Source organism: Myodes glareolus, chromosome 5 (genome assembly GCF_982192425.1).
Source record: "Myodes glareolus chromosome 5, mMyoGla1.1, whole genome shotgun sequence".
In the NCBI taxonomy this organism is placed as follows: domain Eukaryota; kingdom Metazoa; phylum Chordata; class Mammalia; order Rodentia; family Cricetidae; genus Myodes; species Myodes glareolus.
This window is the reverse complement of record NC_142030.1, coordinates 14,925,789-14,952,645: the sequence shown is the minus strand read 5'-3', so window position 1 is coordinate 14,952,645 and position 26,857 is coordinate 14,925,789. Positions and strand designations below refer to the sequence as shown.

The following is a 26,857-nucleotide window of genomic DNA, read 5'->3' as shown; positions in this document are numbered from 1 at the left end:
CCGGTGGAGCATCTTGGGCAACAGTCTGGTTACTGCCTTTGGTCTAGAACCCGGGCCTTGAGTTGGAACAGAAAAGGTAGCTAAGCAGGTGGGGCCTGCTGGGAGAGCTACACAGAGGTGTCCTGTCTCTGCCCAGACTGTGCTGCTAGGGGTACACTGGCCAAGTAGCCTCCCCTCAGCAAAGTGACGCCTTTCAGGCCTGCAGCAGCCAGGGATTGGTGCAAACCGAGACTAATCATCCTCGTTCCCTGCCCCGGGCCAACAACAGAGTCTGAAGGAGATACAGGATGAGTATCCCTAATCCAAAATGTTTCAAATCCTGAAACGTTCTGAACATCGACAGGGACACAACACATGGAAAATTGTATGCCTAAGTCACTGTCAAAATGCAGGTGGCACTAAAAATGTACCAGGTCACCTTCGGGCTCTGGGAATGAGGTGTGCATGAAACGAAAGGAGTTTCGTGTTTAGACTTGGGTCCCACCTTCAAGATATAGCATGATATATGTGCACACACTCTGAGACCTGGGGGCATGTCTGGCCCCAGAGATTTCACATAAGGCGTGCTCAGCCTTTCTGGGCTCACCTCAGCTCTCTGGGTAATTCCCACTCTGCGCTTTAGTCTATGACAGAATAGTTCTAAAAATGGCGCCAAGCTGCCCCCTTGTGGAGACAATGCAAGAACTGGGCTGGGTGGGCAGGCGGTGCAGAGCCTCTGAGTTTTCTTCTGTTGGTTTGAAAGTATTGTTTGTTAAAGGGGAAGGTGATTGTCTCAAGCACAGACTTACTTTTAGCCGGAGCTAACTGCCTTACCAATGCCCGTGGCTTTCTTTCTCCAACCTTCCTTCCTCTTGGGGCACAGCTTATTGGTCTTTGTGGCATGGTTTCTAAGTAGGCTCCAGGAAGGGGCATTGAGTGCCCTACCTGCCTAGGCCTGCCCCCCACCACCCTCTTGGGGCCCTCTGCCAGGAGATCACAATGAACAAAGTTGGCCTCAAAGCCTGGGAGAAGCACCAGGCTTTTCCCCAGAGAGGGCGGGCACCCATCACTAGGGAAACCCTAGCTGCTTTTACGGAAAGACCAAAAGAAAGAAAGAGAAGGAGGGAAAAGGCATTTTTCCCAAACATGGAGAACTCAATGACTTTGTCTTTGACTTCTGTAAGAGTGGAGCAGACAGCCTAACAGAGAACGAGCCCTTCCCCATCCACTTTTTTGTCAAATGTGCCTTCCCCGAGTGTGCGTCAGCCAGGACTTTCTGGGAAAAGCCTCGGCCTCGGAGGGAGGGGAGGGCAGGTCTCTTCAGGCCTCCCCCATCTGAAAGGTCAGTCTTGTGACCAAAGTGACAAAGTGCTCGCTGTCTGTGTGAGGCTGTTTTATAACCAGGAGAGAGAGACAAGGGGGGCCCGGGCATCCTGTTGGCTGAAACAAAATCTCCAGAATTAAATGGCAAAGAACTGGAAGCTCTAATGGCCCGGGGCAAAATGGAAATAACGAAGTCAGCGCTGTGAGGCTTCCACTGATGTCAGCGCCGTACCTAGCAACGCCACAGACACTGAACACGTGATTCCCCTGCATACACACACGTGTCCTCACGCATGCACAGCCGAGCAGGATTGTAGGAGAGTTGAGGTACGGTGAAATTTTAGGTCTTTCCCCCTCATCTCTTTTACCCTCAAAAGGGAGAGCAGGGGAGATAACTTTCCTTTAATGGTGTCTGAAAACAAGGCGAACTGTCAAACTATTGAAACAGAGACCCTGCTGGAGGAAAAATAGTGACTAGAGGCAGGGGTCAGTGGGAAGGGGCTTTCCCAGAGGCTAATCTCCCTATGGAATGGACTTTGTGGACCCACAAAGTATGGCCCCTTTTAGGTGATGTTAGCCATTCGGGGATCTAACTTCATAGAGCCTCTAGACATAGATTCATGTAATCTGTAGATTACAACCCCTTTGGGAGTCAAACAACCCTTTCCCAGGAGTTACCTAAGACCATCCTGCATATCAGATATTTACATTACGATTCATAACAATAGCAAAATTACAGTTATGAAGTAGCAATGAAAGTAATTTTATGGTCGGGGTCACCACAGCAGGAGGAACTGTGTTAAAGGGGTCACAGCGTTAAGAAGGTTGAGGACCACTGCTCTAGATGGAAGCAGGATGGAGACACTGAGCTCTGACTGTGTTATTCGCGTCTAGCACTATGAGCCTGGGCTTGGGGACCCATAAATGATCAGTCACACATTGGTTCACCTCATGGCCACCCCACTTGCCCTCTGGCGGTTTGGAAGTGCCCGGTGGATTATTGCCAGTACACTGTGTCTTGGAGGAAAAAAAAAATAAAACAAACAAAAAGAATCAGAAGACAAAGTGAATCCTTATGGCTTGCCTGGACTTGGCCACGTGCACAGCAGAGCACGTGAAGGGGGAGGGAGAGGGTCTGTATCACCAGGAACTCCATGGGACCATAGGGTACCCAGTTACAGATGGGGACATTGGGGTCTCTACTTGTCCATCCAAGGGCGGTGGGACCTGGAAGAGGTTGATTCTATTCATCAAGCTCCAAGGCTTGATGGCTCCCAGCTCCTTCACCCCGCCTCTGTAAACCGAGTCCAGCATTGTAGGACCTAGGCAGTGTTTGGACAATGTCTGATGGTAGGCGGCAGCTTGTCACTTTAGCTCTTCCCTTGAGGAGTGGTGAGTCCCGAACCTGGCAGAGGACTCATCAAGCAGGCACTGGGAGGAGGGCAGATGAGCAGTCAAGGATCTACCAGGACAGCAGTGGCTGTTTCCAGGAGATCCGCTCCTCTGAAATAGCCTAGACATGGCTCCGCTGAGGCTGAGCTCCTTGAAAGCCCTGGTGAGCCCTACAGCAGAGCCCACACCTGCCTGACCTTGGAAAGGTCACATTCCCCTGTCCTCCCTGCCTGGACATTCCTACCACATTTTGGACAAGGGGCCCTTCATTTTCATTTTGTGCCAAGCCCTTGTTAATGACTAATTGAAAGAAGTGGGTGAGAGACCCCACGTCCCCAGTCCAGTGCTGGGAGCACCATGCCTTTTCTCACCTTTGGTCGTATTATTTCTTTTCTGACTGCTTTGCAAAATAAATGGTGGACACACTTAGGGGTGATTCTCCAGTTTTGTTTAAGGCATTACACCTCTGTAGCATAACTACAGATGCCTGAAGGGAAAGGCAGCCAGAGGGTGGCATGCCCCGGGAGCTGTCCACCTCCGCTGAAGCTGACACTAACATACGGAGTCAGACCCTGCCCAGGCTTTCTCTGTGGGCCCAGCCAGGACTGAGGCAGGCCCTCAGGACAGAGGGGCCAGAGTAGGGAATGACAAGACCCAAGGTGACTTGGTGTTCTGGAAGCAGAAGCCCAAGTTGCTTCTGAGGTAGACGCTCATAAGAAAGAAGAAAAAGAAAAATGTGGGTCAGGCTTTGGCTGTCTTAAACTCTCTTAAGCTGCTCCTCTCCTGAGGGCAGATCCAGTGGCTCAGGGTGTACGTGGCTCTGCTGGTAGAACTTGCTGCTGGTGATGACCTATTTGTTATGTGCGCTCTCTCTCTCTCTCTCTCTCTCTCTCCCTCCCTCCCTCCCTGTGACATTCCCACACCTCAAGTGTGAAGAGGGCTGAGATTTTTGTGGGCCTCCTGTATTTTTCTTGTAATGTTTATTTCATTGGGGGGTTGTTTGTTTGTTTTTCATCCCATTACAAATCCCTCTTCACGATCTCTGGATTTTTTTTTCCAGCTTCAAGTTAGGTACAAGCTGTGACGTCCAGAGTAATGTTAGCGGCTTCAGCAGTTTCGCGTCTCAAGCTTTCAGCAGGTCTCATGCATCTTGGGGATTTTAAAAACCTCATTCCCCAACCTGGCTGTTTTCTGATCCTTTTGAACCAAATTTAACTGGACGAGTCAGGACCCTCCTGTTCTTTGTACAACGCCAAGGTCTGGTCGAGTAAGAAATGATCCTGCCAGCGTGTGGATACAGGGCAAGGCCCAGCCAGGGCCGGTTTGATCCAAAGGACAACAATCCAGAGATTGGTTCAGCTCAAGTTGCTGAAGGCTTCATGCCTGTGATTTAGTTGGCTTAGGTACCTGTCATGAAGTTAGAGTGGGATCCCTGGTTCCTAGCAGTCCCCGCATGCTTTCCCTTCTCAGTGGACACACCAGCATCATTCATGGCACTCCCCTTAAGGTCCGCCGTGAGCTCCCGTGCACACATTGTACACACACAAACCCTTCCCGAGCCCGCAAGCACATGTCACCTCTGAGCCCACCTGGCAGAGTGTAAACTTTGTGCCACTTGGTGACTATGCTGACAGGTGTGCCAGCCCCACAACGGGACATCACCAAGGCAGCTAGAGGCGTGTTACAAAGGCTCTGGGCTCGCCCACGAAGGGAACACTCAGAGTCCCCTCCTTTGTGTTTGTCCCCAGTGCTAGCTGTCACAAGCCTATCCAAGGGCACGAATAGAAGGGGCCCTCACTGTGGACAGGCACAGAGGATGGACTGAAGGTGCTCAGTGTGACCTGATTCTTGCCAGCAAGGGAGAGCACGGACTAAGACAGTGGTTCTCAGCTCCCTGATGAGGTGACCCTTTAATCCAGTTCCTCATGTGTGGTGACCCCCAGCCATAAAATTACTTCCCTTGCTACTCCATAACTGTAATTTTGCTACTGTTATGAATCGTAATGTAATTATCTGATATGCAGGATGGTCCTAAGCAACCCCTGTGGAAGGGTCATTTGACACCCCGCCCCCACGAAAGGGTTGTGACTTACAGGCTGAGAACTGCCAGACTGGGGGAAATGACTCACTGAACTGGGGTGCTTCATCTGTAAGACAGATAAAAATGTTCCTGTTGCCACCGGGCTTTGTGAAGGTGAGCACAGGGCCATAGGACCCCAGTCTGCCACAAGCACCCATACAACAAGCCCTGTACTGGCTGGGGCCGGTGCCTGTGTTTGCATGTCTACTGCCATGAGTTCTGCCATCTGCCACTGGGTGGGTGGGGAGTGAGTGTATGTGACAGAAGCCATGCCAGCTGGCAGTGGGTCCCCTGCACTGTCCTCAGCAACCCCAGTAACACCATTAAGCTCATCATTGAGGAGGCTGACTCAGGCCGGCAAGCGAGGCAGTAAGTAACAAGTCACTGTAGAGCTGATCACGGTCCACCAGCCGGCTTCCTCAGAGTCACATGGGAGGACCTGATGCCCAGAGAGGTCAGAAAAACCCATCATGCGTTGGAGCTTTTAAGGACACTCAGGGAGGATCCACAGAGGCTGTGTAGATGCTGTGGTGATTAGGAGGTGACAAAGGAACAGACGGGACATGCTCTCCCACTCAGGGAGAGGCGTCTGAAGTCACATGGGAAGATCAAAACCTGGGATGGTGGTCTGAGTTCCAATAGAATCTCTGCTGGGAGAGAACCAGGGCTAAGCAGTTCTGTCTCTGGGTGGGATTCGTCTGGTTATGGGTGCCTTCCTGTCCTCCCTCATCACCTGTCCTAACTGGGAGAAGGGGCCTTGAACCTTTCTCTGGCACAACAATACGGCTTCCTGTACAACGTGCTTGGAGGGGAAGCTGCCCCAGGTCTGGAAAGTTGCTTTTCCTCCTGGAAATGGATCAGGATCTCCTGGGAGTGGCTCAGGCTGCTGACGGGGTGCTGTGCTTCCCAGATGGTCAAGAGGTCCTGAGTCTCTGTCTCCTGCCCCGTCATCTGTCCCCACTCCTGTAAGCCAGGAAGGGTGGTGCCGACTCCCTGCAGCCTCTTCCTGTGCCTGGCCCCATCATGGAGACTGCCTTTTCTGATGCTGTCCGGCACAGCTGCCGCTTAAAAAACTCCAGGGAAACCTTGTGTCCTTTGCCAGCAGAGTGTCAGGCTCTCTGGGACAAATGCATGGCAGCTCTTACAGTGGAGTGTCCCACCAGCCTGCATCTGGCCTCTATGCTAGGACCGCCTGGCCTGGCCATGGGGCCCTTACTCATGGTGCTTCCTAAGGGAGGCCGTGTGGGAAAGGCAAAGCCAATGGGCATCTGCTGGCCTCCTCAGCTCAGATGTGGAAAGACTCTGGAGCCCCCAGACCTTGGGGGTTCACTTTTCTGCTCACACTCAATTACCCATGCTGGCTCCCTGCTCATGGGCACCTTCTGCACACACTGACCCCCCCCCCCCCCCCCGTCTCCAGTTGTGACAAGTCTGGCTGTCATTGTCTTCTTCAGAGACTGTCCTCAGACCCTTGCTTTCCTAGAAGGTGTGTGTGTGTGTGTGTGTGTGTGTGTGTGTGTGTGTGTGTGTGTGCATGCACGCACGCTCGTGTGTGTGTGTGTGTGTGTGTGTGTGAGAGAGAGAGAGAGAGAGAGAGAGAGAGAGAGAGAGAGAGAGAGAGAGTTGGGGGAGTCTCACTGTATATTCTAGTCCAGACTCCAGCTTCTGTGCTTGTGTGACCCTCCTGTCTCAGCCTCCTAAATAGATAGGACTACCAGTGTGGACTACCCCACCTGGTACTCAACAGTCACCTATGACCCCTCTCCGGAGTTCTTCATTGGTGCTCATTTATCATAACACCTATAGCTAAAATGTGCGGCAACACCTTGCTGCTGGGTGACAGGGACCCTCTAGCCTGAGATCACCGCTTTTGGGACGAGGAGGTCATTTTCCAGAGTCCTAGTATCCATGAGTCCCAAGAGCCTGACGGATCAGCTGTCTGCCCCTCACTAGACAGATGAAGAAGCCAAGACACTGTGGGGGAGGGTATACAAAGAGGAGTGATAGATATATATATCACTGTTTAATTGTTCCCTGCTGAGGAAGGGTCTAGGTTAAAGAGCCCTGGATTGGGAGCTCTTCACTTGCTTTCCTCACCTACCTCCGCACAGCCCCTAAGAAATCCCTTGAGGTCCTTGTTCAACCTGTTTGTAAACAGTGGCAAAGCTGCTTGTGACTGTGTCTGCCACACAGTCAGCAAGATGTTTGGAGCCCACCTGTGTGCTCCTGAGGTGTGTGTGTGTGGCCCCTCAGGCCCGGTGGCCATGGACATCGAGTTACCCTGCTCTAAATTTCTCTGGTTGGAACACAGTGGTTGTATCTGTCACTCAGAGTGCTCTGTTTGCTGCTTTCCAGAGCAAGTCATGGAGGAAGATAAAGAATATGGTGCAGTGGTCCCCCTTTGTCATGTCCTTCAAGAAGAAGTATCCCTGGATCCAGCTGGCAGGACATGCAGGTAGTGGGCTTGGCTCCTCTAGGGAGGTACCTGGTGGATGTGGGAGGTGGGGAGGCTGGTGCCAGGTGCTCCAGGAGACGACAACCCTAGAACAGACCCTGGTAGAAGCCTTGTAAGCACCTGTAGACAGTTGCTCTTTCCAAAGTTCTTGCCACTCCATCCCCAAGAACATATACCCATCTCCCCATCCTTTCCCTAATCCTTCCAGTCTTCCTTTGTTTCTCAAGCCTGCATCTAGTGTCACTCACTAACACAGCCTCAGATCGATCCTTTGTGGATTGTTTACCCTTGGTGACACTGGATAGAGGCAAAGCTAAACCCCTTGAGTGAGCAGCCGGTATGTGTGTCTGCATCGCTGTGCTTTAGGGGCTACAATATCAGTGAAGATAGAGTCTCAAGGAAGGAATTTGAGTTGGTGGGAGTTGCAGCTACCTCACCCCATTGTCACCGAGGTGCTGGTGCAGTCAGCTAGACCCCATATAGAGCCCTTTATCATGTATTGTCCTCTGAGGACACCTCCATAGCCACCCCATAGCCCCCGTGACTTCATGGCCCTGCAGGTTCTTTTCAGGCCAACACAGGCTGAGACCAAGATGTAAATATTCCCTGAGGGTGTGGTCCTGAAGGAGTACTGCCCAGACGGCCTGGGCCCACTCTGTCCCCTGTCCAGGCACTGAGGTTTTTTCTCCTGAGACTTGGGGGTCACCTGCTTGGTAAAGAAGTAGGGCTGAGGTGGGGGTGCTTGTAGCAATACCGAGGAGCAGAACTATGCACAGCCCTGTTGACATCTTCAGTTGTGAGGAGCCTGGAGTCAGAGAGGATATAGACCATGGTTACAGTCAGTCAGTGAATGAGTGACCAGGACTCAAAGCCATTTGCCTTAAGGCATTTGTCTACAAATGGCCACACCTTCAACCCTGGGCTTAACCGGTGTTGTAGCTTGCAATGGGTGGGGGACGGTTCTGATGCAGCTTGCTAGGGAATGTTACGAGAGGTGGGGATGGGGGAGTCCCAGATATCCCTGACTTCCACTGAGGCTAGAGGCCCTCCTCCGACTTGCTCTGCAGGGAGCTTCAAGGCAGCTGCCAATGGCCGCATCCTAAAGAAGCACTGTGAGTCTGAGCAGCGCTGCCTGGACCGGCTGATGGCTGACGTGCTGAGACCCTTCGTGCCGGCCTACCATGGGGATGTGGTGAAGGATGGGGAGCGCTACAACCAGATGGATGACCTGCTGGCTGATTTCGATTCACCCTGCGTGATGGACTGCAAGATGGGCATCAGGTGAGCCAGGCTCCTTGGTGCATATGCCCCTCCCCATTGTGCCTGGCAGTGTAGGGCTCTGCCCTGCCAAGAGCTTCTCCTCTCTAGTGAGCAGGAGAAGGTAAACCGAGGGCCCTGGCCAGGTGCTGAGCCTCTCAGGGAGCTGGCAGAAGGAGCTGCACACTAGTCAGGTGGGGTGGGTAGCCAGCAGGGAGGAAGCAAGACAATGACCTCTTGGTAAGTGAACTGCAGTGGAAACAGGAATGGAGAGGGACCACGGAGCTGGCTTGTAGCATATGCTAACCTCAAAAAAGAAAAGGATCTGCCACTGGGGTGCAGTTATAGATGGAGTCTGGGAGCTGCAGCGGCCCCTGGGGTAGGTGACAGGTGGGCCTGAAGTGACGCTCCAGAGCCTGAAGGGCCATAAAGCCTCAGGCAGAAGTGGACACTACCTCTACCTCCAGGCCGTCACCGTCAGCCTCTGAGGTGTCCAGTACTACATGTTCACCCTAGAGAGCCTGATTTCTACTGGCTAGTGGCCTGAGCTCATAGCTGAAGCCTATATCTGATTTAATCTATTTCTTTAGCATGTGGGTGGGTGCGTATGGAGTATGGTTGTGTGTGTGTGTGTGTGTGTGTGTGTGTGTGTGTGTGTACGGTGTGCATATGGAGGCTAGAGGTCAACCTCGGGTCTTGCTCCTCAGGAACGGTCCAGCATTTTTTTAAGATGCCTCTCACGGCCTTGGTTTCTCTGATTAGGTGGGCTGGGTGGCCTTCTAGTCCCAGGGAGCCACCTGTCTCCACCTGCCCAGCACTAGGATGACAAGTGCTTACACTGCGCTTTACCCAGGTGGCCAGTCCTTTACCAACTGAACTGTCTCCCTAGCCCATCAAATGTTTCTTAAATGAAGCTACTGAGGAGGAAGGCTTGGCATGCTTGGGTTCAGCCAACAACAGCTCCCTTCTCATTCCTCCTGGAAGTTCTGTCCTAAAATCATTCCCTGCCAGCTGACGGAGACGTGTCCCTTTCCCTCGTCCCCAGAGCAGGGTTGGGGTTATGGAGAAACACAGGCCCTGCTGTTAGTTTATTCCCATCACTGACTTACCTCCTCCTACATTCCGAAGCCCTGCATGTCTTGTCCCCCAGGGAGCTAGGATGGGTGAGGGAGAAAGCAGAATGTCCCTGCAGCCACCACATGGCCTCAGATCTCAGGCTATCTTATTTCTGTCTCCAGAAAATTCTTTCCACAATGTACTAGAATATGCCCACTCAAGCAGAGGCCCTGCCCTTCCTTCCAACATGGGAGCCCAGGCTCAATCTGCCTGTAGGAGAGGAAGGTGGGTGCATGCACAGTCCCCCTGGGCACTCTTGCTGGTGCCCAGACAGGTGCAGTTGTACCAGAAAGCACTGCCTGGGCCTCCTGCCTTGTGTGGCTGGCTGTTCCCTGGGAAACTGCCAGGGGCAGGGTACCCATCCCCTCGGGCTTCCCTCGTCTCCTAGCCTGTTAGCTTCTCTCTCTTTGTACCTCAGAACGCTTCTGTCTAAAAGGGCTTAGTTAATGGTATGGGGTTAAGGAAGGGGAGGTCTCCCCGGAAGCAGCACTCACCCTAGCCCTACCTTCCCCACACACAGACCCCTAGGTCTGTGCGCTCTGTACTCTGAGCACAGTACTAGGTGCCTCAGTCACACTGTCCCAGCACATCCCACACCAGCCACACCGGGAGGATAGGCTATGCTCTCAGTTGAGCAGGAGTCTCCAGGGATACTGTCCCAGGTAATAGCATAGTATAGGTGTTCCCCGGACCTCAACTGTGGACTGCTTTCCCTGGACATGCCAGGGTTCCAATCTCCACAGAGCTCCCTGGAGTGGTAGGCTAGTCCTCTTTGGGTCATAACCATTTGGGTCATTGTGGCTTTCTCCCAAACACAGTAGCACAGAAACATAGTCCTCTTTGCCTGTACTGAGATGAGGGGTCCATGGTTGTCACCGGCGCATGGCCTGTCCTTGCTGCAGGAAGAGGCTGGGACACGGGTTCTTGTCAAACACCAAGTCTCAGGGAGAGCATGCAACAGAGGTTTACCAAAATGGTGCGAAGGCCCACCAGCAGAGCCAGGCTTAGTCATGGTGGGTAAGAGGTGGTGGCACTCGGGGAAGTCCTTGGACCCTGGAGGCATCTGACACTGGGTGTTCCTAAGGATCTGGCTCCAAGTGAACAGGCGCTCACACTGCTCGTAAGCATCCTTGCCTCGGTAACTTCCCATTCACTGTGGCTGTGTCTTCTGTCATCCTGGCCTACGGCTGCTTTCCAGCCCCTGAGCCCTGCAAAAGCTGCCTGTGCCTCGGCCTGTTGCCTGTTGGTCTCCCACAGACTCGCCACATCCCTTTCTTTATCTTGAGTCAGCCTCAGATTCCGGCCATCAGGGGAGAGGTCTCTGTGACCCCAGATCTAGCCTCCAGGCTCCAGAAGTTGACGAGCTGGTCTCCACTCCGCTACAAGGGCTCAGGCCTTCCCTCTGCAGCAGGGCAGTGATAGGCCACAGTGGGCCCTCTAATGGACCTATTACCCAGCTAGTATCCATTAGGAACATTCCTTCCAAGCTCCCTCCTGTGCCTGAGGAGCAACTGACTCTGCCTAACTGAAGCTGTGGGGGCTGCTCTGGAGAAAGGCCCATGTGGACATGGCTGTAACTTTGGTGTCTGCTTCCTGTTTAAGGCACTACTGAGAACCTGTTTGCAGAAGTGTGGCTACTGCCTGCCCAGCAGGCCTGTGTTGCACCCTCAGGAGTGTAGGACCTGAGTTCCTCCCCGACAATGCACAGGTCCACTGAACAACTTGGTATCTCTGTGCACAGTGGTGTGCTGTGTACATGAGTACATGGGTTGTGTACACATGCAAGGACCCAACTAGAGCTAATGTACACACCCTACCATCTTCCCAAATAGCCAGGACCCGTTTACATGCGTGTATCCCAGGGAGTTGGGGATTTTATTTCGTTGTAAATACCAATGGGTGCAGGGTTTTCTGAAATCATCTTCTTTGTAAGATGAAGATTTTTGGTTTGTCTGTTCTGGGACTCAGACTGGCATTCTGGGAAAGATGTGGAGGGGGGTATTGGGACAGTGCCTGGGGAACAGGGGAGAAGAGTGGGCAGGAGAGAAGGGAGGGTGCCTCTGAGGGCAACTTACACCCACGCAGGGCGCAAGGGGCCCACTTCCCCATCCTGCAGCTAACTGCTGACTGCTGCCTCATGGGGCCCTGGGCAGCATGCACACGGCTGGGAGGGTTATAACAGGGGAAAGGGCGGGGGTGAGTCACGTTTCCAGTTGGAGGTGGTGGTGGAAGTTTGGGAGGGTAGTGCGGAGATCAGGATTGGTCCCCAGAGTTCTGAACCAAGGACTCCGCTCCAGGCTGCTCTAAGCCTGGCCTGTCTCTGTCTCTCACCTCTGTCTGTCACCTCTCCCAGGAGCTTAGTGTCCTCACCCACTTAGCCTGCAGACACCACTTACGGCAAAGGGAAGCGAATGAGGTAATTCATGGTACCTGGTAGTCTCCTAGGTATCAGAGGCTTAGTGACCTGGTGTGGCAGATTTATCTCTGAGACACAGATGGGCTACAGAGACCTGAGCAGCCCTCTCCAGCATAGGTCATCGCTGCTCCTCTCCAGTATAGGTCATTGCAGCTCCCACTTATGCTGACCTTGGTGCTTAGAAGAACCCTGCTGTAAAAAAAAAAAAAAAAAAACCAAAACAGAGATGGAGATGCAGCCCAATCTCGGGCTGCATGAGGACAGGAAGACAGGTTGGAAGGAAATCTTGCTTTCCTGGTTGCCAGGGCACAACAGAGTTTCAAGAGGGAACCCCGCCCTCCGTCTCTACACCACAAATGGAGCACTGTCCCGACACCTACAAAAGGCCTCTTGGAGGGAGCTCCTGTGCTTGTCAGTCCTTCACAGTGCCAGCATCAAGGAGCTCTGAGAGCCTTGGGATCAGCCTTCTTCAAATCAGCTCAGACAGTGTGTGCGGCTTTCCCAGTAAATATGCCTTGTCTTACCAGATGCAGCCAGCTCAGGGTCTTCATTCCCCAGACAGTGCATGGCTACGGGGAGCTGCAACCCAGCCCCAGAACTCATGCCCTTCTTCTCCCATGCAGGACATACCTGGAGGAAGAACTCACCAAGGCCCGGAAGAAGCCTAGCTTGCGGAAGGACATGTACCAGAAGATGATTGAGGTGGACCCTGAGGCCCCCACTGAGGAGGAGAAAGCCCAGCGGGCTGTGACCAAGCCACGTTACATGCAGTGGCGAGAGACTATCAGTTCCACGGCTACCCTGGGCTTTAGGATCGAGGGCATTAAGGTGAGACCTGTGAGGTGTGGCCTGAGGATGCTGAGGCCTCTCAGTTCTCTGTGGCGATGAGCACCTGGGGATGCTGGCGTCTGTAAGGTTCACCTATACAGGCCTAGTGTGGACAGCCAGCCTCAGGGATGCTGGCCCATTCTGCAGCCAGAGCTGCAGGTGGGCTGTGTGAAAGGCCATCGGACCTCTCACACACATCGGGTGTACAGAAAACCCTGCATAGCACCCAGCTTATATGCCTGTCACATGAAAGATGTTGGCTCCCTACCAGTGAGGTACCAACAAGAAGAGGTATGTGACTACCTGGGATCGCCTTGGAAACCTCATTCTCCATCCTTTCCTCTTGGGTGCCCTGAAAAGGAGTTCAGAAGACTGTCCTTGCCCCTGTGTTCCAACCCATGTCCCTAACTATTAGATTTGCAAGACCTAGCTAGGAGCAGGCAGAGGGAATACAGACTCCTCATTGTCTCGGGTGGTCATCCCTCCAAGGACCCTGGTCCCTCCTTTCTCTGCCAGGCTTGGTCTGCCTGACCCCCCTCTCCAGCATGGAATCAGAGTTAGGTAACTGAAATGAGGGAGGTTCCTGCAGCCTTCTCTCACAGTGTGGAGATGTGAGTTCTTGTGATCACCGGTGTCTCACAGGCTTCTAGAGCTGGGGATGGAGAAAGCCATTTGCCCTTCTCTGTCTTCAGAAGCCAGCCTTCCTTCCCGGCATATCCAGCTCTCAAACTGGATGCAAATTGTATACACGTGTCCTATCCATCTGTGGTCTGTCTGAACAGCACACCCTGGCACCTCTCGCCCTGGCACGGCCCTCTCCTGGCCGCGGCATGGCACAGCCAACAGCATCCTCTGGCAGAGAGTTGCCAACTGCCTGTGCCGGCATCTGCCCTCCCTTGTCTTGGTTGGCAGGGAGGCCCTATGAGGAAGGTTCCCCTGAGGTTCCGTCCCCTCCACCATTCCCTCAGACCCAGCTGCCCGCCGTCTTCCTGCAGCAAGCCTCCCTGAAGTTACAGCTGTCAGCTGTTTCCAGCTGGAGGCGGATGGGTGCAGATGTCAGGACTCCTGCTGGACCCACCTTTTCTGCCCCTTTGTCTCAAAAGAACAGAGCTCTGCATACTTGGCTTGCTCAGGCCAGTCTGAACAGAAGGAGCGCTGAGCTCAGAACGTGGAGATGCTGGATGAGGGCGTAGGGATGCAGCAACGCAGGCTTAGACCTTGGCTTTGGGAGAATCTGCATAGTGCCCCTTGATCTGCAGTGCATTGCAAGACCTGAACTAACTGTCTGGAACCTAGAGAGCCAATGTGAACAAGTGCACATACGTACACAAGAATGTATGTGTACATGCGCACACACACACACACACACACACACACACACACACACACACATACACGCTCACACACACTTAGAGACACTTTACAGCTTCTGTTTGCCATATCATAAAAATTGCCAGCATTGGTGCCGAAGAGATGACTCAGAAGTTGAGAGCACTGGCTGGCTGCTCTTCCTAAGAACCTGAGTTTAATTCCCAGCACCACAGGGTGGCTCACAACCATCTATAATGAGATCTGGTGCCCTCTTCTGGCATACAGGCACAATGCAGGCAGAACACTGTATAATAAACAAATCTCTTTTTTTTAAATTGTCATCATCGTGACTGTCATGCTTGAGGTCACTGTTAAATGAGGGTCACTTAAACACAAGCCTATGATAGGGTGACACTTAGCCTGATCATCCAGATGGCTGCTGGCACTCTAATGGGACACACTGTGAGGCACTGGTCCAGGGAGCAAGCTTCTGAGCAGGAGTTGAAGCTGTGGTTTACCTTGGGCCGCTGCTGCCCTTACTTAGAACAGGGTGCTTCTCTATTGTGTCTCAGATACCCTCACACCACCAAGACTTCCTAAGGAGCATGTGGCCCAGGGTCTGTGAATCCCTCTGTTGGGGCCTGGGACAGGCTCCCTTGTGCCAGATGGCAATTGTCTGGTTGCACCTGCCTTGCTGTACCTTCCCTGAATGCCTGACCACCTCCACAGAGCAGCGTGAGGGTCATGCTCATGAATAGAGGTCACGGGCCTCTGCTGACTCCCTCTGGGTGATTCCCTCCTCAGAAGGAAGATGGCTCCGTGAACCGTGACTTCAAGAAGACCAAAACAAGGGAGCAGGTCACCGAGGCCTTCAGAGAATTCACTAAAGGAAACCAGAACATCCTGGTGAGTCAGGGTTTGGGATCGGGGAACCATCCCTTCTCCAACCTAGCTAAGCTAGGAGTGGTATTGAAACCCTAGCCCCAGACTTCTGTTTGAAGCTGATGTAGCTGTTCCCAGAATTCATGGGTGCTCTGAGAAGCTTGGGGACCACTGGCTCGTTCTCCTGAGCTGTCAATCACTCCGTCCCAGCACACTGCCCTTCCCTGTCAGGGAAAAATCATGGCGGGAGTTCCTTAGCACCTGCTGCTAGCTGAGCATGGTGCTGAGTGTCCATCATATCCCCTCAGAAGCCCTCTCGTGAGGGCAAGCAAGCAGGCATTCTTGTCTCCATTTGGCAGACAAGGAGACTTGGGAGGTCAAGGACACAGGTAGAGGAAGACAGAGCTAGGGGTCACACCTGAGTTGGCCTGACACAGAAAGTCCCTGCATTTCCTGCTGCCTTCGGGCCCAGACCTATAAGGCTGGAATGCACACAGCTGGTCTGCAGTGACTGCCCTCTGGTTCCTGGACATCTGTTTGGATCATTGCAGACTCTCAGAGTCATGCCACCAGTTGCATTTGCAAGAAGGGTTAATTGCTGTTGCTAGGGACGCCAGGGCACTGCTGACTGGCCCTGCCTGACTGTGTCACTGCTGGAACCCTGTGATAATGGCTTCTCTAGTGACTCTGTAGTTCTGGGTGATGAGACTCACAGAGTTAGCCCTTGAGAATGATTAGGCACCCACTGCTCACGCTGGAAGATCTATAAGGCTCTGTGGAGGGGGCTCGTGTAGACTACGGTGGCTTTCCCCTTACCCTGTCTTTAGTCAGGGGCACAGCACTTTGTGGTCAGGAAGTTACCATGGTAACCAGTTTCTGGACTCTGACTCTGATGGCTGGCATGCTGGGATGGGCTGAAACTGTGATCCCCTCTGTCCTCAGATCGCCTACCGGGACCGGCTGAAGGCCATTCGAGAAACCCTGGAAGTCTCTCCCTTCTTCAAGTGCCATGAGGTAGTGTACTGAGCCTTCAGTGTGACAGGCATGCCTCACCTGCTTGATTGACACTCCTCACCATCACCCCCAGTTCCAGTAGGAAGCGAGATTGCTGATCCAAGCCTCCCTCAGGATCACATAGCCTCAGAGTTTTCTTAAGTCTCTCAAATACCTAAGTACTCCTTCCGTGTATCCTAGCCCTGCTCCCCTCCGAACCTGGCTCCTCTCCCCCGGGGCTCTGCTCACCTCCCTCCTCCTGGCCCTGCTTCCCTGCTCCCTTACTCACCCTCCTTCTTCCCTCCAGGTCATTGGCAGCTCACTCCTCTTCATCCATGACAAGAAGGAGCAAGCCAAGGTGTGGATGATCGACTTTGGGAAAACCACACCTCTGCCAGAAGGCCAGACCCTGCAACACGACATCCCCTGGCAGGAGGGGAACCGGGAGGATGGCTACCTCTCAGGGCTGAACAACCTCATCGACATCCTGACAGAAATGTCCCAGGGTAGCCCCCTCACCTGAGGCCACCGCCACCTTGCCTACCCATGCCACCTTGCCTGCCACCTCTGCCTCTCCCATCTCCCTTGCTTTCCCCGACTCTGTCTCCATTCCTCTCTGAGCGCCCACCTAAGAACAGAGCCTCCCATCTGCACTACAGGACACTTAGGAGAAGAAAAGAGATTCTCTAGGTCTCTTTTTCCTTCCTACACAAGGGCCTGGAGGTGGCATTGCTAATTCTCTCTAAGTAGAACTACCTTCTGGAAGAGAATTACCCAAAGCTAGGCCCCCACATCCCGTACAGCCCATTGTACTCAGGGCCGAGAGGCTGCTGGGGGTCTTGAGAGATTGAGCCTCCCTCCGGGAGACCCCCAGAAAGTTCAGGCCCAAACTGGCTACCTGTAGAGCCCTGCTGCCCCCTGGTGGCTGGTGCCATCGGTCTATACAGCCCCATTGGTGCCTTCCACTGTGGGCCCTGAAGCCAGGCCAGGATCCTGATTTCTGGGAACTGGGAACACAACCTCTGGGGAACCTGCATGTGGCTGATGAGAAAAGAATCCGCCAGTGAGAGGGCCCAGCTTCCAAGAACACTGTGTGGCCTTTCTAGAGATGCTAAACCAGGACCCCACCTTGCTAGTGTTAAACCTTGGAATTCAGGCCAGGTTAGGAGCTGGGAGTGTGGGAAGCGGCTTTCGACTGTTTCTAAAGACCTTTGTGCTTCCATCTGGGACCACTGCCCGTGAATTCAGAGGGGTCATTCTGCACAGATGAGCTTCCAGGGACAATGTTACCTCCTAGAGCCACTGCTTAATACCCCTAGATCTGCCCTGCTGTGGATAGGTCCAGAGCTGGGGTAGACTACTCAAGGCCATACCCACCTCCAGGGATCTGCAGCAGCCCTGAGAGCCTGCCACACCTGGGAGAGGAGATTCTCTTGTTCCTCCAAATCCCTGGTCGCTGGGTACCTCTATTTCTGTACCCAGAGTCCCTCCATGGGAAAACTTCTAGCAGTTCAGGCAGTACCAGGCCTTAGGGAGGCAGGATTTGGGCTCCTGGAATGATTTCTAAATTTCCCTTGAAATCACTTGTTCTTCCAGCTTGAAGGGCTTAGGCCAATGTTTCTCCATGTCATGTGGGTAGTTCCCAGGGCTCACAGGGGTGCCCATGGCTGTGCCAAGCCTTCTCCTTCCTGGGTACCATTCTTAATCACCACTTCAACTGTGAAGCGGGTGATCTGGCTGACTGAAAAGAGTGTACTGTACTGTTTGTGTGACTTTTCAAAGACCACATGCCCAGCTGTTGCCATTTGGAGCTACTACCCTCTGCTCCGCTGGGCTTGTCACCTCCTCTTCTACTGAGAAACTCTGGGTCACATGGACAGATGCTCTTCTGGGTACCAGGCCAGCAGACGCTGTTTGGGAACACCAAGGAAAATGGGGTAGGCCAACGTGTACACACCTAGCAAGATAGCTTTGGGCAGGGGGTGGCTGCCTTGGCTGCCTACCCTAGTTCCCTGGGGTTTCTAGAAGAACTGTTGGCCATGTGACATGTGTGTTTCCCCTTTCATGCTGGTGGGTGAGTGACAGTTGGTGGGGGCGGGAGGTGGGACCCGCAAGGATGTATAAGTACAGATTTTAAAAAAGGAACTCATTTAAACTTCCTGGCTCCTATTCGGATGGTGGTGGTGAGCTCCTGTGTGGGCTGATTTTCTAAAGGTCACCCCCACACACGGGCCCCCATGGGCGAGCCCAGACCTTGTGATAGCACATGACTGGGAAGACAGGCAGCCTAGAGTGGGGGAGGAAAGTAGCAACTGGGCAGCAAGCTCTGGGACTCCCCAACTGTAGCTGCCTGAGGGCTGGAGGGGGCCCTGAGGCCAGTAATCAACCGCATGCTGGGGAGGGTCGTCATTAATTCCAAGAGTCCGGTAGCTACAACCTGGCTACAACTCCCCTCCTGATCTCAGAAAAAAAAAATGTTTGCTAAAGCAAACTACGCTATGAACAAAAATCCCAGGGACCAGTTTAATTATGTAAGAGAACATAACTGGCCAAGCACTTTAAGAAGGAGTCACCTGTCACAACGTGCTCAGGTGCTGTGACTAGCTGCCGGTCAGCAAGAGCTTAAGACTGTGCTGGACAGTGCTTTGTGCTGGGGGATGTCGTAAGGTGGTATAGAGAGGCATCTCTAGGGTTACTCTGTTGCCAAGGGTGTTTTGCTTCATTGGGTTTTTGTATTTTCCATGCTAGCACCCAACTTTATCTCCCAAACCATTGTCCCCTTCCTTCCTGCCCCACTGGGATGGATAGAGCTCCGATGAAATTTCTCAGAACCTCTGGCAGTCTGATAAACCATGTTCATGTTCCTGGTGGAGACTCCCAAAGTCCTGGCTACGCCGGTGCTGGGACACAGGACAGACTACATGCACCAATGTGCAGATGCGAGTCCGTGGAGCCCTCCTGCTCTTGGGCCACCAGGTTTCTTGGTGGTCAGCCCTGCTTTGCACGCTCCGAAGGTTGCTTCAGCCGCTTTCCCCAAACTAGACTTTAGTGCCCTTTAAGAAGTGTGTAAGTTATATTTATTTTGTTTTTGTTTTAATTGCACAAAACACTAAGAGGAAAGGCTGGGCTGCTCCTCCAAAGCTCTGCCTGCCTTCTGGGGGCCTTGCCTTCCTGTCCGGAGGAGCCCTGGGCAGCTGTGGCCTGGGATGCTCTTCACCTTTGACTGGCTGTATTTAGCTTCAAGACCGCCTGTGTTCTGCCAACCCTGTGTGAATAACTCCCCCACCCCTGCTCCAGGGTGCTCACCCATCAGTGCCTTTTTGGGAGGAGAGGACCCTTCCCAGACCCTGACTGGCTCTCCTCCTCTGTATTCCTCTCCCCGTGGGACTGTTACATTCCTTGCCCAGTGCCCATCAGTCAATTGTAGATGCTCTTCCCCTTCCCAATAAAGGCCTTGGAGACCACTACTAGTGTGAGGTGCTCCTTCTGTCCCCACCAACGCACATACCCTCCAACAACCACAGAAGAGCTGGGATGACCCGCAGTGCCTATGAGATGGGGTAACAGTCTATCCACAAACCATGTGAAACTCTCTAAGAAGTCTTTTCTACACCCTCTGCCACACCTTTAAACAGTGGCTCAAAGGTGCCTACCCGTTATGAAGAAGGTTCTCTTGCTCATGGTGGGCTCTGTGCTGGGTGCCTCCCATCACGCACAGTGAGGGAATAACCGGACTGTAGAGTCTCCATTGATCAGATGGGGAAGCTGAGGCTTGAAAAGTAAACAACACTGGGCGACAGTGGCACACGTCTTTGATCCCAGCATTCGGGGGGGACAAAGGCAGGCGAATCTCTGTGAGTTTGAGGCCAACCTGGTTTAAGATACAAAAGAAATAGACATAGGATAGATTCGAGAGGACCATCAGTGGATACTGCAGCCTCGGGTTTATGGTTCACAGCCCTGTCATACCCCAAGCCAAAGGAGATGGCAAAAGACAAGGAGCAGACAAAAGTCCAAAACATTGAGGAACAAAACATCCAGTAGCTTCACCTTAGGTCAAAACATCTTGTTGCTTGACCTTGAAGGAGCAATAATAATAGGCTTGAACTCTCTGTCCTTATGTCAAGATGGAGCAGAGTCACTTCCATGGGCTCCCACACCAGAGGAGTGTTGGAAGCAGAACGCTGGACTCCGGACCCCATTTTGACTCAGCAGGGAGTCGTGACTGCATCTCAGAGACTGGTCTCACATGAAGGGTCATGGCCCTTCACAGCTTCTGTCCAGCCCTGCTCTAAGCCATAGTCTCCAAAGGACAGTGATGTTTACATTTTAGAAGGCTGCCCAGCTCAAACCCTAAGACTGTTTTTAGCCACTGTTGTGTGGAAAACCTGCATTACTTCCAAGCAAAGTCATCCACAGCCCCAAGGCCCTTGCTAAAGGAAAAGCAAGCCCCTCGGAGAAGCCTGCAAGCCATCTATCAGGATGTCAAATCAGTCCCCTCCTGGCTAGTCCCAGACCTGTGGTCATGGCCAGAACCCTAGGCCCTAGAGAAGATGTTCACTTGAGAACTCTCAGTAGCAGCTTAGGTTGGCTAAGTGGCCCTGAACCCCCGCCGTTCTTTGTGCATGGTGTGCAGAGCCATCTCCCAGACTACATCCCTGTCCTCAGGGGTGCCATCGCGTCTCATCACGTGGGCCCCAGTACCTCACCCCTACCTGTCCTCCAGACCACCCACAGGGCACCATGGTCACCTCAATCCCAGAGCCCTCATCACCTCCACCTGGGGTCTTTTTTCTAGCAGACCCAGGGGCAACCAAAGAAATGGGTGGGTCCATTGCCTGTTGCCTCTCAAGACCACGTTTGTCACCAAGTGCCTAAGCCTGGGCTCACAAGAAACTGGTCCCTGCTGGTACATGGGGCAACAATTAAGATCAACTTCATGTCATGAGACATCTTCAGGGGTGGATGCTCTGGCTGACTGGGGACAGAACACCTTAGTGAGGCAGGGGAGGAGTCTTCTGTATCCAGCTCATGTTCTGCTGCATCAGCCCCTCGAGAGGAATCTGTAATGGTCCTACCACGTCTGTCAGCACAGGACTGGGATTACTTAGGCACTCATCCCGAGAGGTAGGGAGGGCAGGCTGTATCACCACCGGTTATCTAATTTCTGGGAACAGTATGCTCCATGGCCACACCCTCTGGCTAGTCTTCTCCCTGCCTCTTCCACTGGGCAGGGAACTGGGGTAGTGGGATGGCCACCAAGCCCTCCAAAGCCTGCACAGGAAGCAGCCTGGAGAGTTCTGTGTGGTCTGAGTGACAAGAAGGGGCCAAGGGGCAACTCTGAATCTGTGATTATGCAGAAGAAGCCTGGGGAGTTGGACACGTATCCGTATCTGCTAGCTCCATCAGTAGATCATCAGTATCTACTACATCCCCTGCGTGGATTCCTTGGTTGCCCCATCTTCGCTGATTCACGAGGGGGCTCAACTTAGCACAGTGCCCATATGCTCATATACAGCAATGCTATGTACATGTGAGAAACACAGAATTTCTGCTCCCGTAAATCCATCCCGAAGTGGTGTCTGAGCCTGCTGGAAGAGGCTGTGCCAACCCTTCTGAACTCTACATGGGAACATCCGCCTCCTTCCTTCCCCACATCACATAGCCAACTCTGCGTCCCTTACCCCCTTTCCCACCTCTCAACTATGCAGTCGCCAGAGCAGACATCCTCTTAGAAATTAGACCTTATAAATAAAGTTTTATTAGCAACAACCAGGCTACTGCTTTATGTAGCATCTAGGGCCTCTTCTACACCACAGCCACAGATGAGACCAGAACCCTGCCACCTATATGGGCTGCAGAACTAAAAAGATTTATTATCTAGGTCCTTACAATGGCTGCCAAGTCCTGCAGCTGTGACCCGTGGTTATGAATCGCTAAGTGTCAGGTGATTGAAAACAAAGTAGTTTCATAGTCAGAAAAACTCCGTGAGATGAACATTGTCAGTCCCGTGTTCTACATGAGAGAGTAGAAGCCAAGAGAAGAAGGGTAGGTTAACAAGACCATACAGCTAGGAAACAACAGACCCTGGCATCGGACCAGACTGGAGACCTGCCTGGGATTCTGCATGTCTGCATCCCTGGCCAGTCCAGGGCATGTGTCCTGGTACCTGGCTGTGCCAGAGGACTGCTGAGACAGCCCATGAATGCCGGAGGCTGAGGCATATGGGGACAGAGCTACCGAAGTCCAGGCAGATTCAAGGCACCTGGTGGGCCCTGCAGGCCTGGAGATGGGGCTGGGGACCGGGGCTGTTCATTCTAGGCTTGGGGTGATGCTCCAGGCAGCTCAGTGTTAGCATTCATGACATCCAGGGCCCCTTACCTGCAGACCGAGGGTGCGGGCCCAAGTCTGCTTGCCACTCACAGGCTGGCTCACACGCCCTTCCACAGAAGTGCAGAAAACACATCCAGTTCCCGAGAATGCCAAGAAACAGTGTGCGTGTCATTTCTTTTCGATTTCAGTTTTCACTGTGACAGCTGTGGCCCAGCTCCTGGCATTTGGCGCACCGTGCACGGGCCAGAGATGACACATTCAACAGAGAAGTGAGACTGGGAAGCGGAGAAGAGGCGTTTCCGTGCCTTGCAGAAGAAGTGGGGCGGCTCAAAGGGAGGTTTTATAAAACCAGGAGACACCTTAGGTGACAATCACAACCCATGATAGACCCCAATAAAAAAAGTCACAAGAAAAAAAAATTCATCAGGCATTAGGGTCCTGCCCTGTGGTCCTCATACTCTGCACACACAGTCCTGAGGACCAGGGCTATGGTGGACATTTAGAGGCCACAGAATTCAGGTCACAGTGGTGGTCCCCTTGCAATTAGCACCATTATCTGTCCCGATCTTTCTTCCTGTACCTTTCTAAACTTGTGAATGAGCACAGCAGGATTTAAAGTGGGTGCAGGGAAGACCGTCCCACGTGAGCATCTGTGCTTTTCAGTGTGGTAGCGCGTGTCATTTTAAAAATAGTTTCTGCACATTATGGACAAACAGTATCTGTGACAGCCTCTGACAACAGCAGCCCTGCTCTATTTCAATGAGGAAAAAAAAAAGTCTCAATTTTAGTCATGCTTCTTTCTGAGAATTCTTGCTGGAGTGAATTCAAGACAGCTGTGAAACGAGGCCCCACGAGGGAGCCTGTCCCCTTGTGGACATCAAGGTGCATTGCAAGACAGCCCTAGGACAAGGAGGCTGGTGAAGGAATGTATACAAATGATAGCCTGCTCTAGGAAATAACAGTGCCCAGGTTTAAGGCGCAGTGGAGGCAGTGGACAGAGAACAGGTATGCGTGGTGCAGGATAGAGAGCAGAGAAAGCAAGGGGCCCCAAGGGGGGAAGAAGAGGCCTGACCTAAGTCAGGGACATGAAGGAAACTTGAGACAGGCTTTGCAAAAGAAGTGTCACCAAAATAAGTTTAGAAGCTGAGCGTGAATTATCTAGCAGGTTGGGGGATGGAGGAAGCAGAACACACAGCCGTAGAGACACATGGAAAGACACTGTGTATGGAGTGAGTGGCTCAAAGTGGCCAGAGCAGAGGATCCGTGTGGAGCTAGCAATGTGGGCACAGCCAGATCTCAGGCCTGGAGAAGGATGGAGAGAGAGAATGAGGCATGTGGAGTTTCCTCCAGTGACAAACAGGTGTTCCTGGGGGGCTCCTAAGCTGTGGCCTTTCCTCCGGCATGGAGGAAATGATGCTAAGCCAGTTGAGAGACGCCAGGCCCTGTTATGAGGTCAAGGCCACAAGATAGAAGGAAATTGACGAGGCAGTGTGGATGCCATTGCCCCATGTTGAAGAGAGCCTCTGGTGCTCACAGCATTGAGAGAGAGCACCAGGCTTGCCAGGTCAGCCACGCTCACTCCTGTCGTGCCAGAAAGCCCTGCCACCTTTCCTCAAGGCTTGGCTTTTCATCATCTTCCAAGTGTTTGTTCTCTTCCTGCCCAGCTCCTGTCAAGTTCAAATGAAATTCTTCGAGCCTCTACTCCTGCAGGCTTGTGGTTAATTGCACCGCTAAGTAGCCGACACTTCAAAGAGGCAGCAAGCCAGCAAAAACAAATTCTGCTTCTACATTAGATGCAGAGGGGTCTTTGCATAAAAGGTTTTCCATTTTGGGAAGAAGATAGGAGGGGCAACATATACAAGTGTGCTTCACGTCACTCAGCAACCAGGCACTTTTAATTCCACCCACGAGTTAAGTTGACCTGGCTCAGAGATGTGACTGGCAGGAGAAAAAAGCAAGCATGATCAGAAGTCTGTGCTGTCTTAGTGGATTGTTAGTGTCTGAGATACCCATCCCTCTCTATAAAGTGATGTGCACCCCAGGTTCTGCTTTGTGGAGAACACAGTGGGAGGGGCTAGCAGGCTAGGGTCTTAGGGAACACCCAAGGCCCAGCTGCTGGCCTCTGCACTCATTTCCTAAGGACTCAAAAGCAAAGGCTTAGACAACGTTGAAGCGATTCAGGCTCCAGTTCATCAGTCCTCACTCACTGGTCAGTGACTTCCGGTGTGCCTGAGATGTCTCGTCGGTGCTAAGGGTGTGCATTGTGTTCATTTGAACACAGTGGTGATAAACTCAGCATCAGCAACAATGCATCAAAGTCACATTAAGGAAAAGAAATTAAAAGCGCTCACTGTCCCTTAGGGTAGTTTACCCAAGTGAGCCCAGATTTGAATTATTTGCTTCCCCTTCCCTGTGTCTTCCGCCCTCCCCTGGCTGTTACATGAGGCTGATGTGTGCCTGCCAGAATGCTGTTTTAGGGATCTGTCCCTGTGTCCGTGTATCCCTAACAAAGGCATCAGGTGGGGAAGGAAGAAGAAGGGATACTTTTCAGAAATCAACAGAATTGTACGAGAGGTGAAATCTTACTGACCCCAAACCCACCCCAACTGGCCCAGGTAACACACACACATACACACTATAAAACAATATTTGTAGGTTGCTTTTATCATTTCCGCAAATGTTTGTTTTATAAGGTTGCTCTCAACCTATTTCCTGTTTCCAGCATTTATTACCATAACATAAATACACACCTGCATCATCCTGAGTCAGGGGCATGGAAAAATACATAACCTAAGCTCACAGTCATGAATTAGCTTAGGTTGTAAAAGTTGATTACTTGGGGGAAACCCAAGGCAAGTAAGGTTGGTTGTTACTTTGTTCCCTTAAGGGTAGATTAAACCAACCAGCCAAGCACACAGTAGGACAGCAGTCTGACATCTTAATCACCTCAAGATGTGTCATTAGCTCTGGCTGTGAGGTCCAGCCTGAGTTCCGATCTCTTATAATGTGAAAGATATTTTTGTAATCTTGTACTGCCACTGCACATGCATGGGGTGTGGCGATCCACAAACAGGGCAGCTTTCCACAGACCATCAGGTTGATGGAAACAACACACTTACACACTGTTAAAACTCAGTGCTCTACTTTGGATCTTCAATGTCCCCTCCAAGGGCCATGTGTGGAAGGCTGGTATCTGGTCTGTTGTTGTTCTGGTCTGTTGGTCATGGATGGAACCTTTAAGAGGTGGAACTTAGTGTGAGGAAGTCAGTTCACTGGGGATATGACTCTGAGGGGATACCAGGACCTGTCCGTTCTTTTTCCTCCCTCTTTTTACTCCTGCCATTAGGTAAACAGCTCCTTCCGCCACACACTCCCACCATGGCATGCTGCCTCAATGCAGGCCCGAAAGCAATGTGGCTAATCGACCATGGACTGAAACATCTGGAACAGTGAACCTAAATAAATATTTCTTCATTATAAGTTGATTGATCTCGCACTTCCGGCGTGGCTATGGCGGCTAATGGCAACCACAGACCTGTCCTAGCTCTTGCCACTAGAGCTTATGGATAAGTGTATAGGATAAAGAATTCACGTCGTGATGAAGAGTGATAAAGAAATTGTTGGGACACTTCTGGGATTTGATGGCTTTGTCTGTATGGTATTGGAAGATGTCACAGAGTTTGAAATTACACCAGAAGGAAGAAGGATTACAAAATTAGATCAGATTTTACTAAATGAAAATAATACACGGATGCTGGTTCCTGGAGGAGAAGGGCCTGAAGTATAAGTGGATTTCCTTGACTTATTCTGGCTTTTTAAAAACCTTTATTGTTTAGATTCTATAAAATGAAGTTTCCGTTAAAAGGAAATACTTTGAATATATACACCCATTTTTCTAAGCTAATCATGGTTATTTTGGGAAAGGAAGAGTTTTGTTTTTTTTTTAAAGACAAAAAAATAAAGATATTTTTGGTTAAAAAAAATAAGTTGATTGAGCTCAGCTATTTGTTACAGTATCCTACCATACTGTAGATATGCCTACAGTATCTGTGTTAGGCACATTGTAGCCGCTCATACATTATAACCCTTGTTCTTAGGCAAGAAGAGGGGAGGACATTGAGCTAAAGGAGGATGATAACACACACACACGTGCACACATGCACGCATGCACACACGCACACTATGGAGAGAAAGAACTTGAATAAACTTATGGAAAAGAGAAAAGAGTAAAGGGAAAGAGGCAGAATAAAAAAGAAGGAAGCAATGGAGAACAGGTAGATAGAGCTAATAATGGAAGGGGGAAGGGAGGGAGGGAGGGAGGGAGGGAGGGAGGGAGGGAGGGAGAGAGGGAGGGAGGGAGGGAGGGAGGAGGCCCAGGTTAGACAGAGCTAGCACTGGCCTCAGCATGAGGGATGGAACAACATGGCCCCTCTCCCTTATGCCCAACTTTGCATGTTGGCATCTTGCTCCAAGGAGTAAGAACTTCAGCCAC

At 52.0% G+C, this 26,857-nt stretch overlaps 1 protein-coding gene and 1 pseudogene across 2 annotated transcripts in view; both read left to right on the top strand.

Moving 5' to 3' along the window:
* The window catches only part of Itpkb (inositol-trisphosphate 3-kinase B), a 90,814-nt gene extending 71,318 nt beyond the window's left edge, over positions 1–19,496 (top strand). For both annotated transcript variants that reach the window (XM_087906086.1, XM_085687625.2), the window contains 6 exons: positions 7,130–7,229; positions 8,297–8,510; positions 12,642–12,846; positions 14,962–15,063; positions 15,982–16,053; positions 16,340–19,496. In XM_087906086.1, coding sequence (XP_087762212.1) covers positions 7,130–7,229; positions 8,297–8,510; positions 12,642–12,846; positions 14,962–15,063; positions 15,982–16,053; positions 16,340–16,555 — 909 coding nt within the window. In that variant the 3' untranslated portion in view covers positions 16,556–19,496. The remainder of the gene's footprint in view (positions 1–7,129; positions 7,230–8,296; positions 8,511–12,641; positions 12,847–14,961; positions 15,064–15,981; positions 16,054–16,339) is intronic.
* Positions 19,497–25,925: 6,429 nt separating this feature from the next.
* On the top strand, positions 25,926–26,279 carry LOC125401937 (U6 snRNA-associated Sm-like protein LSm5 pseudogene; annotated as a pseudogene).
* The last annotated feature ends 578 nt before the right edge of the window (positions 26,280–26,857 follow it).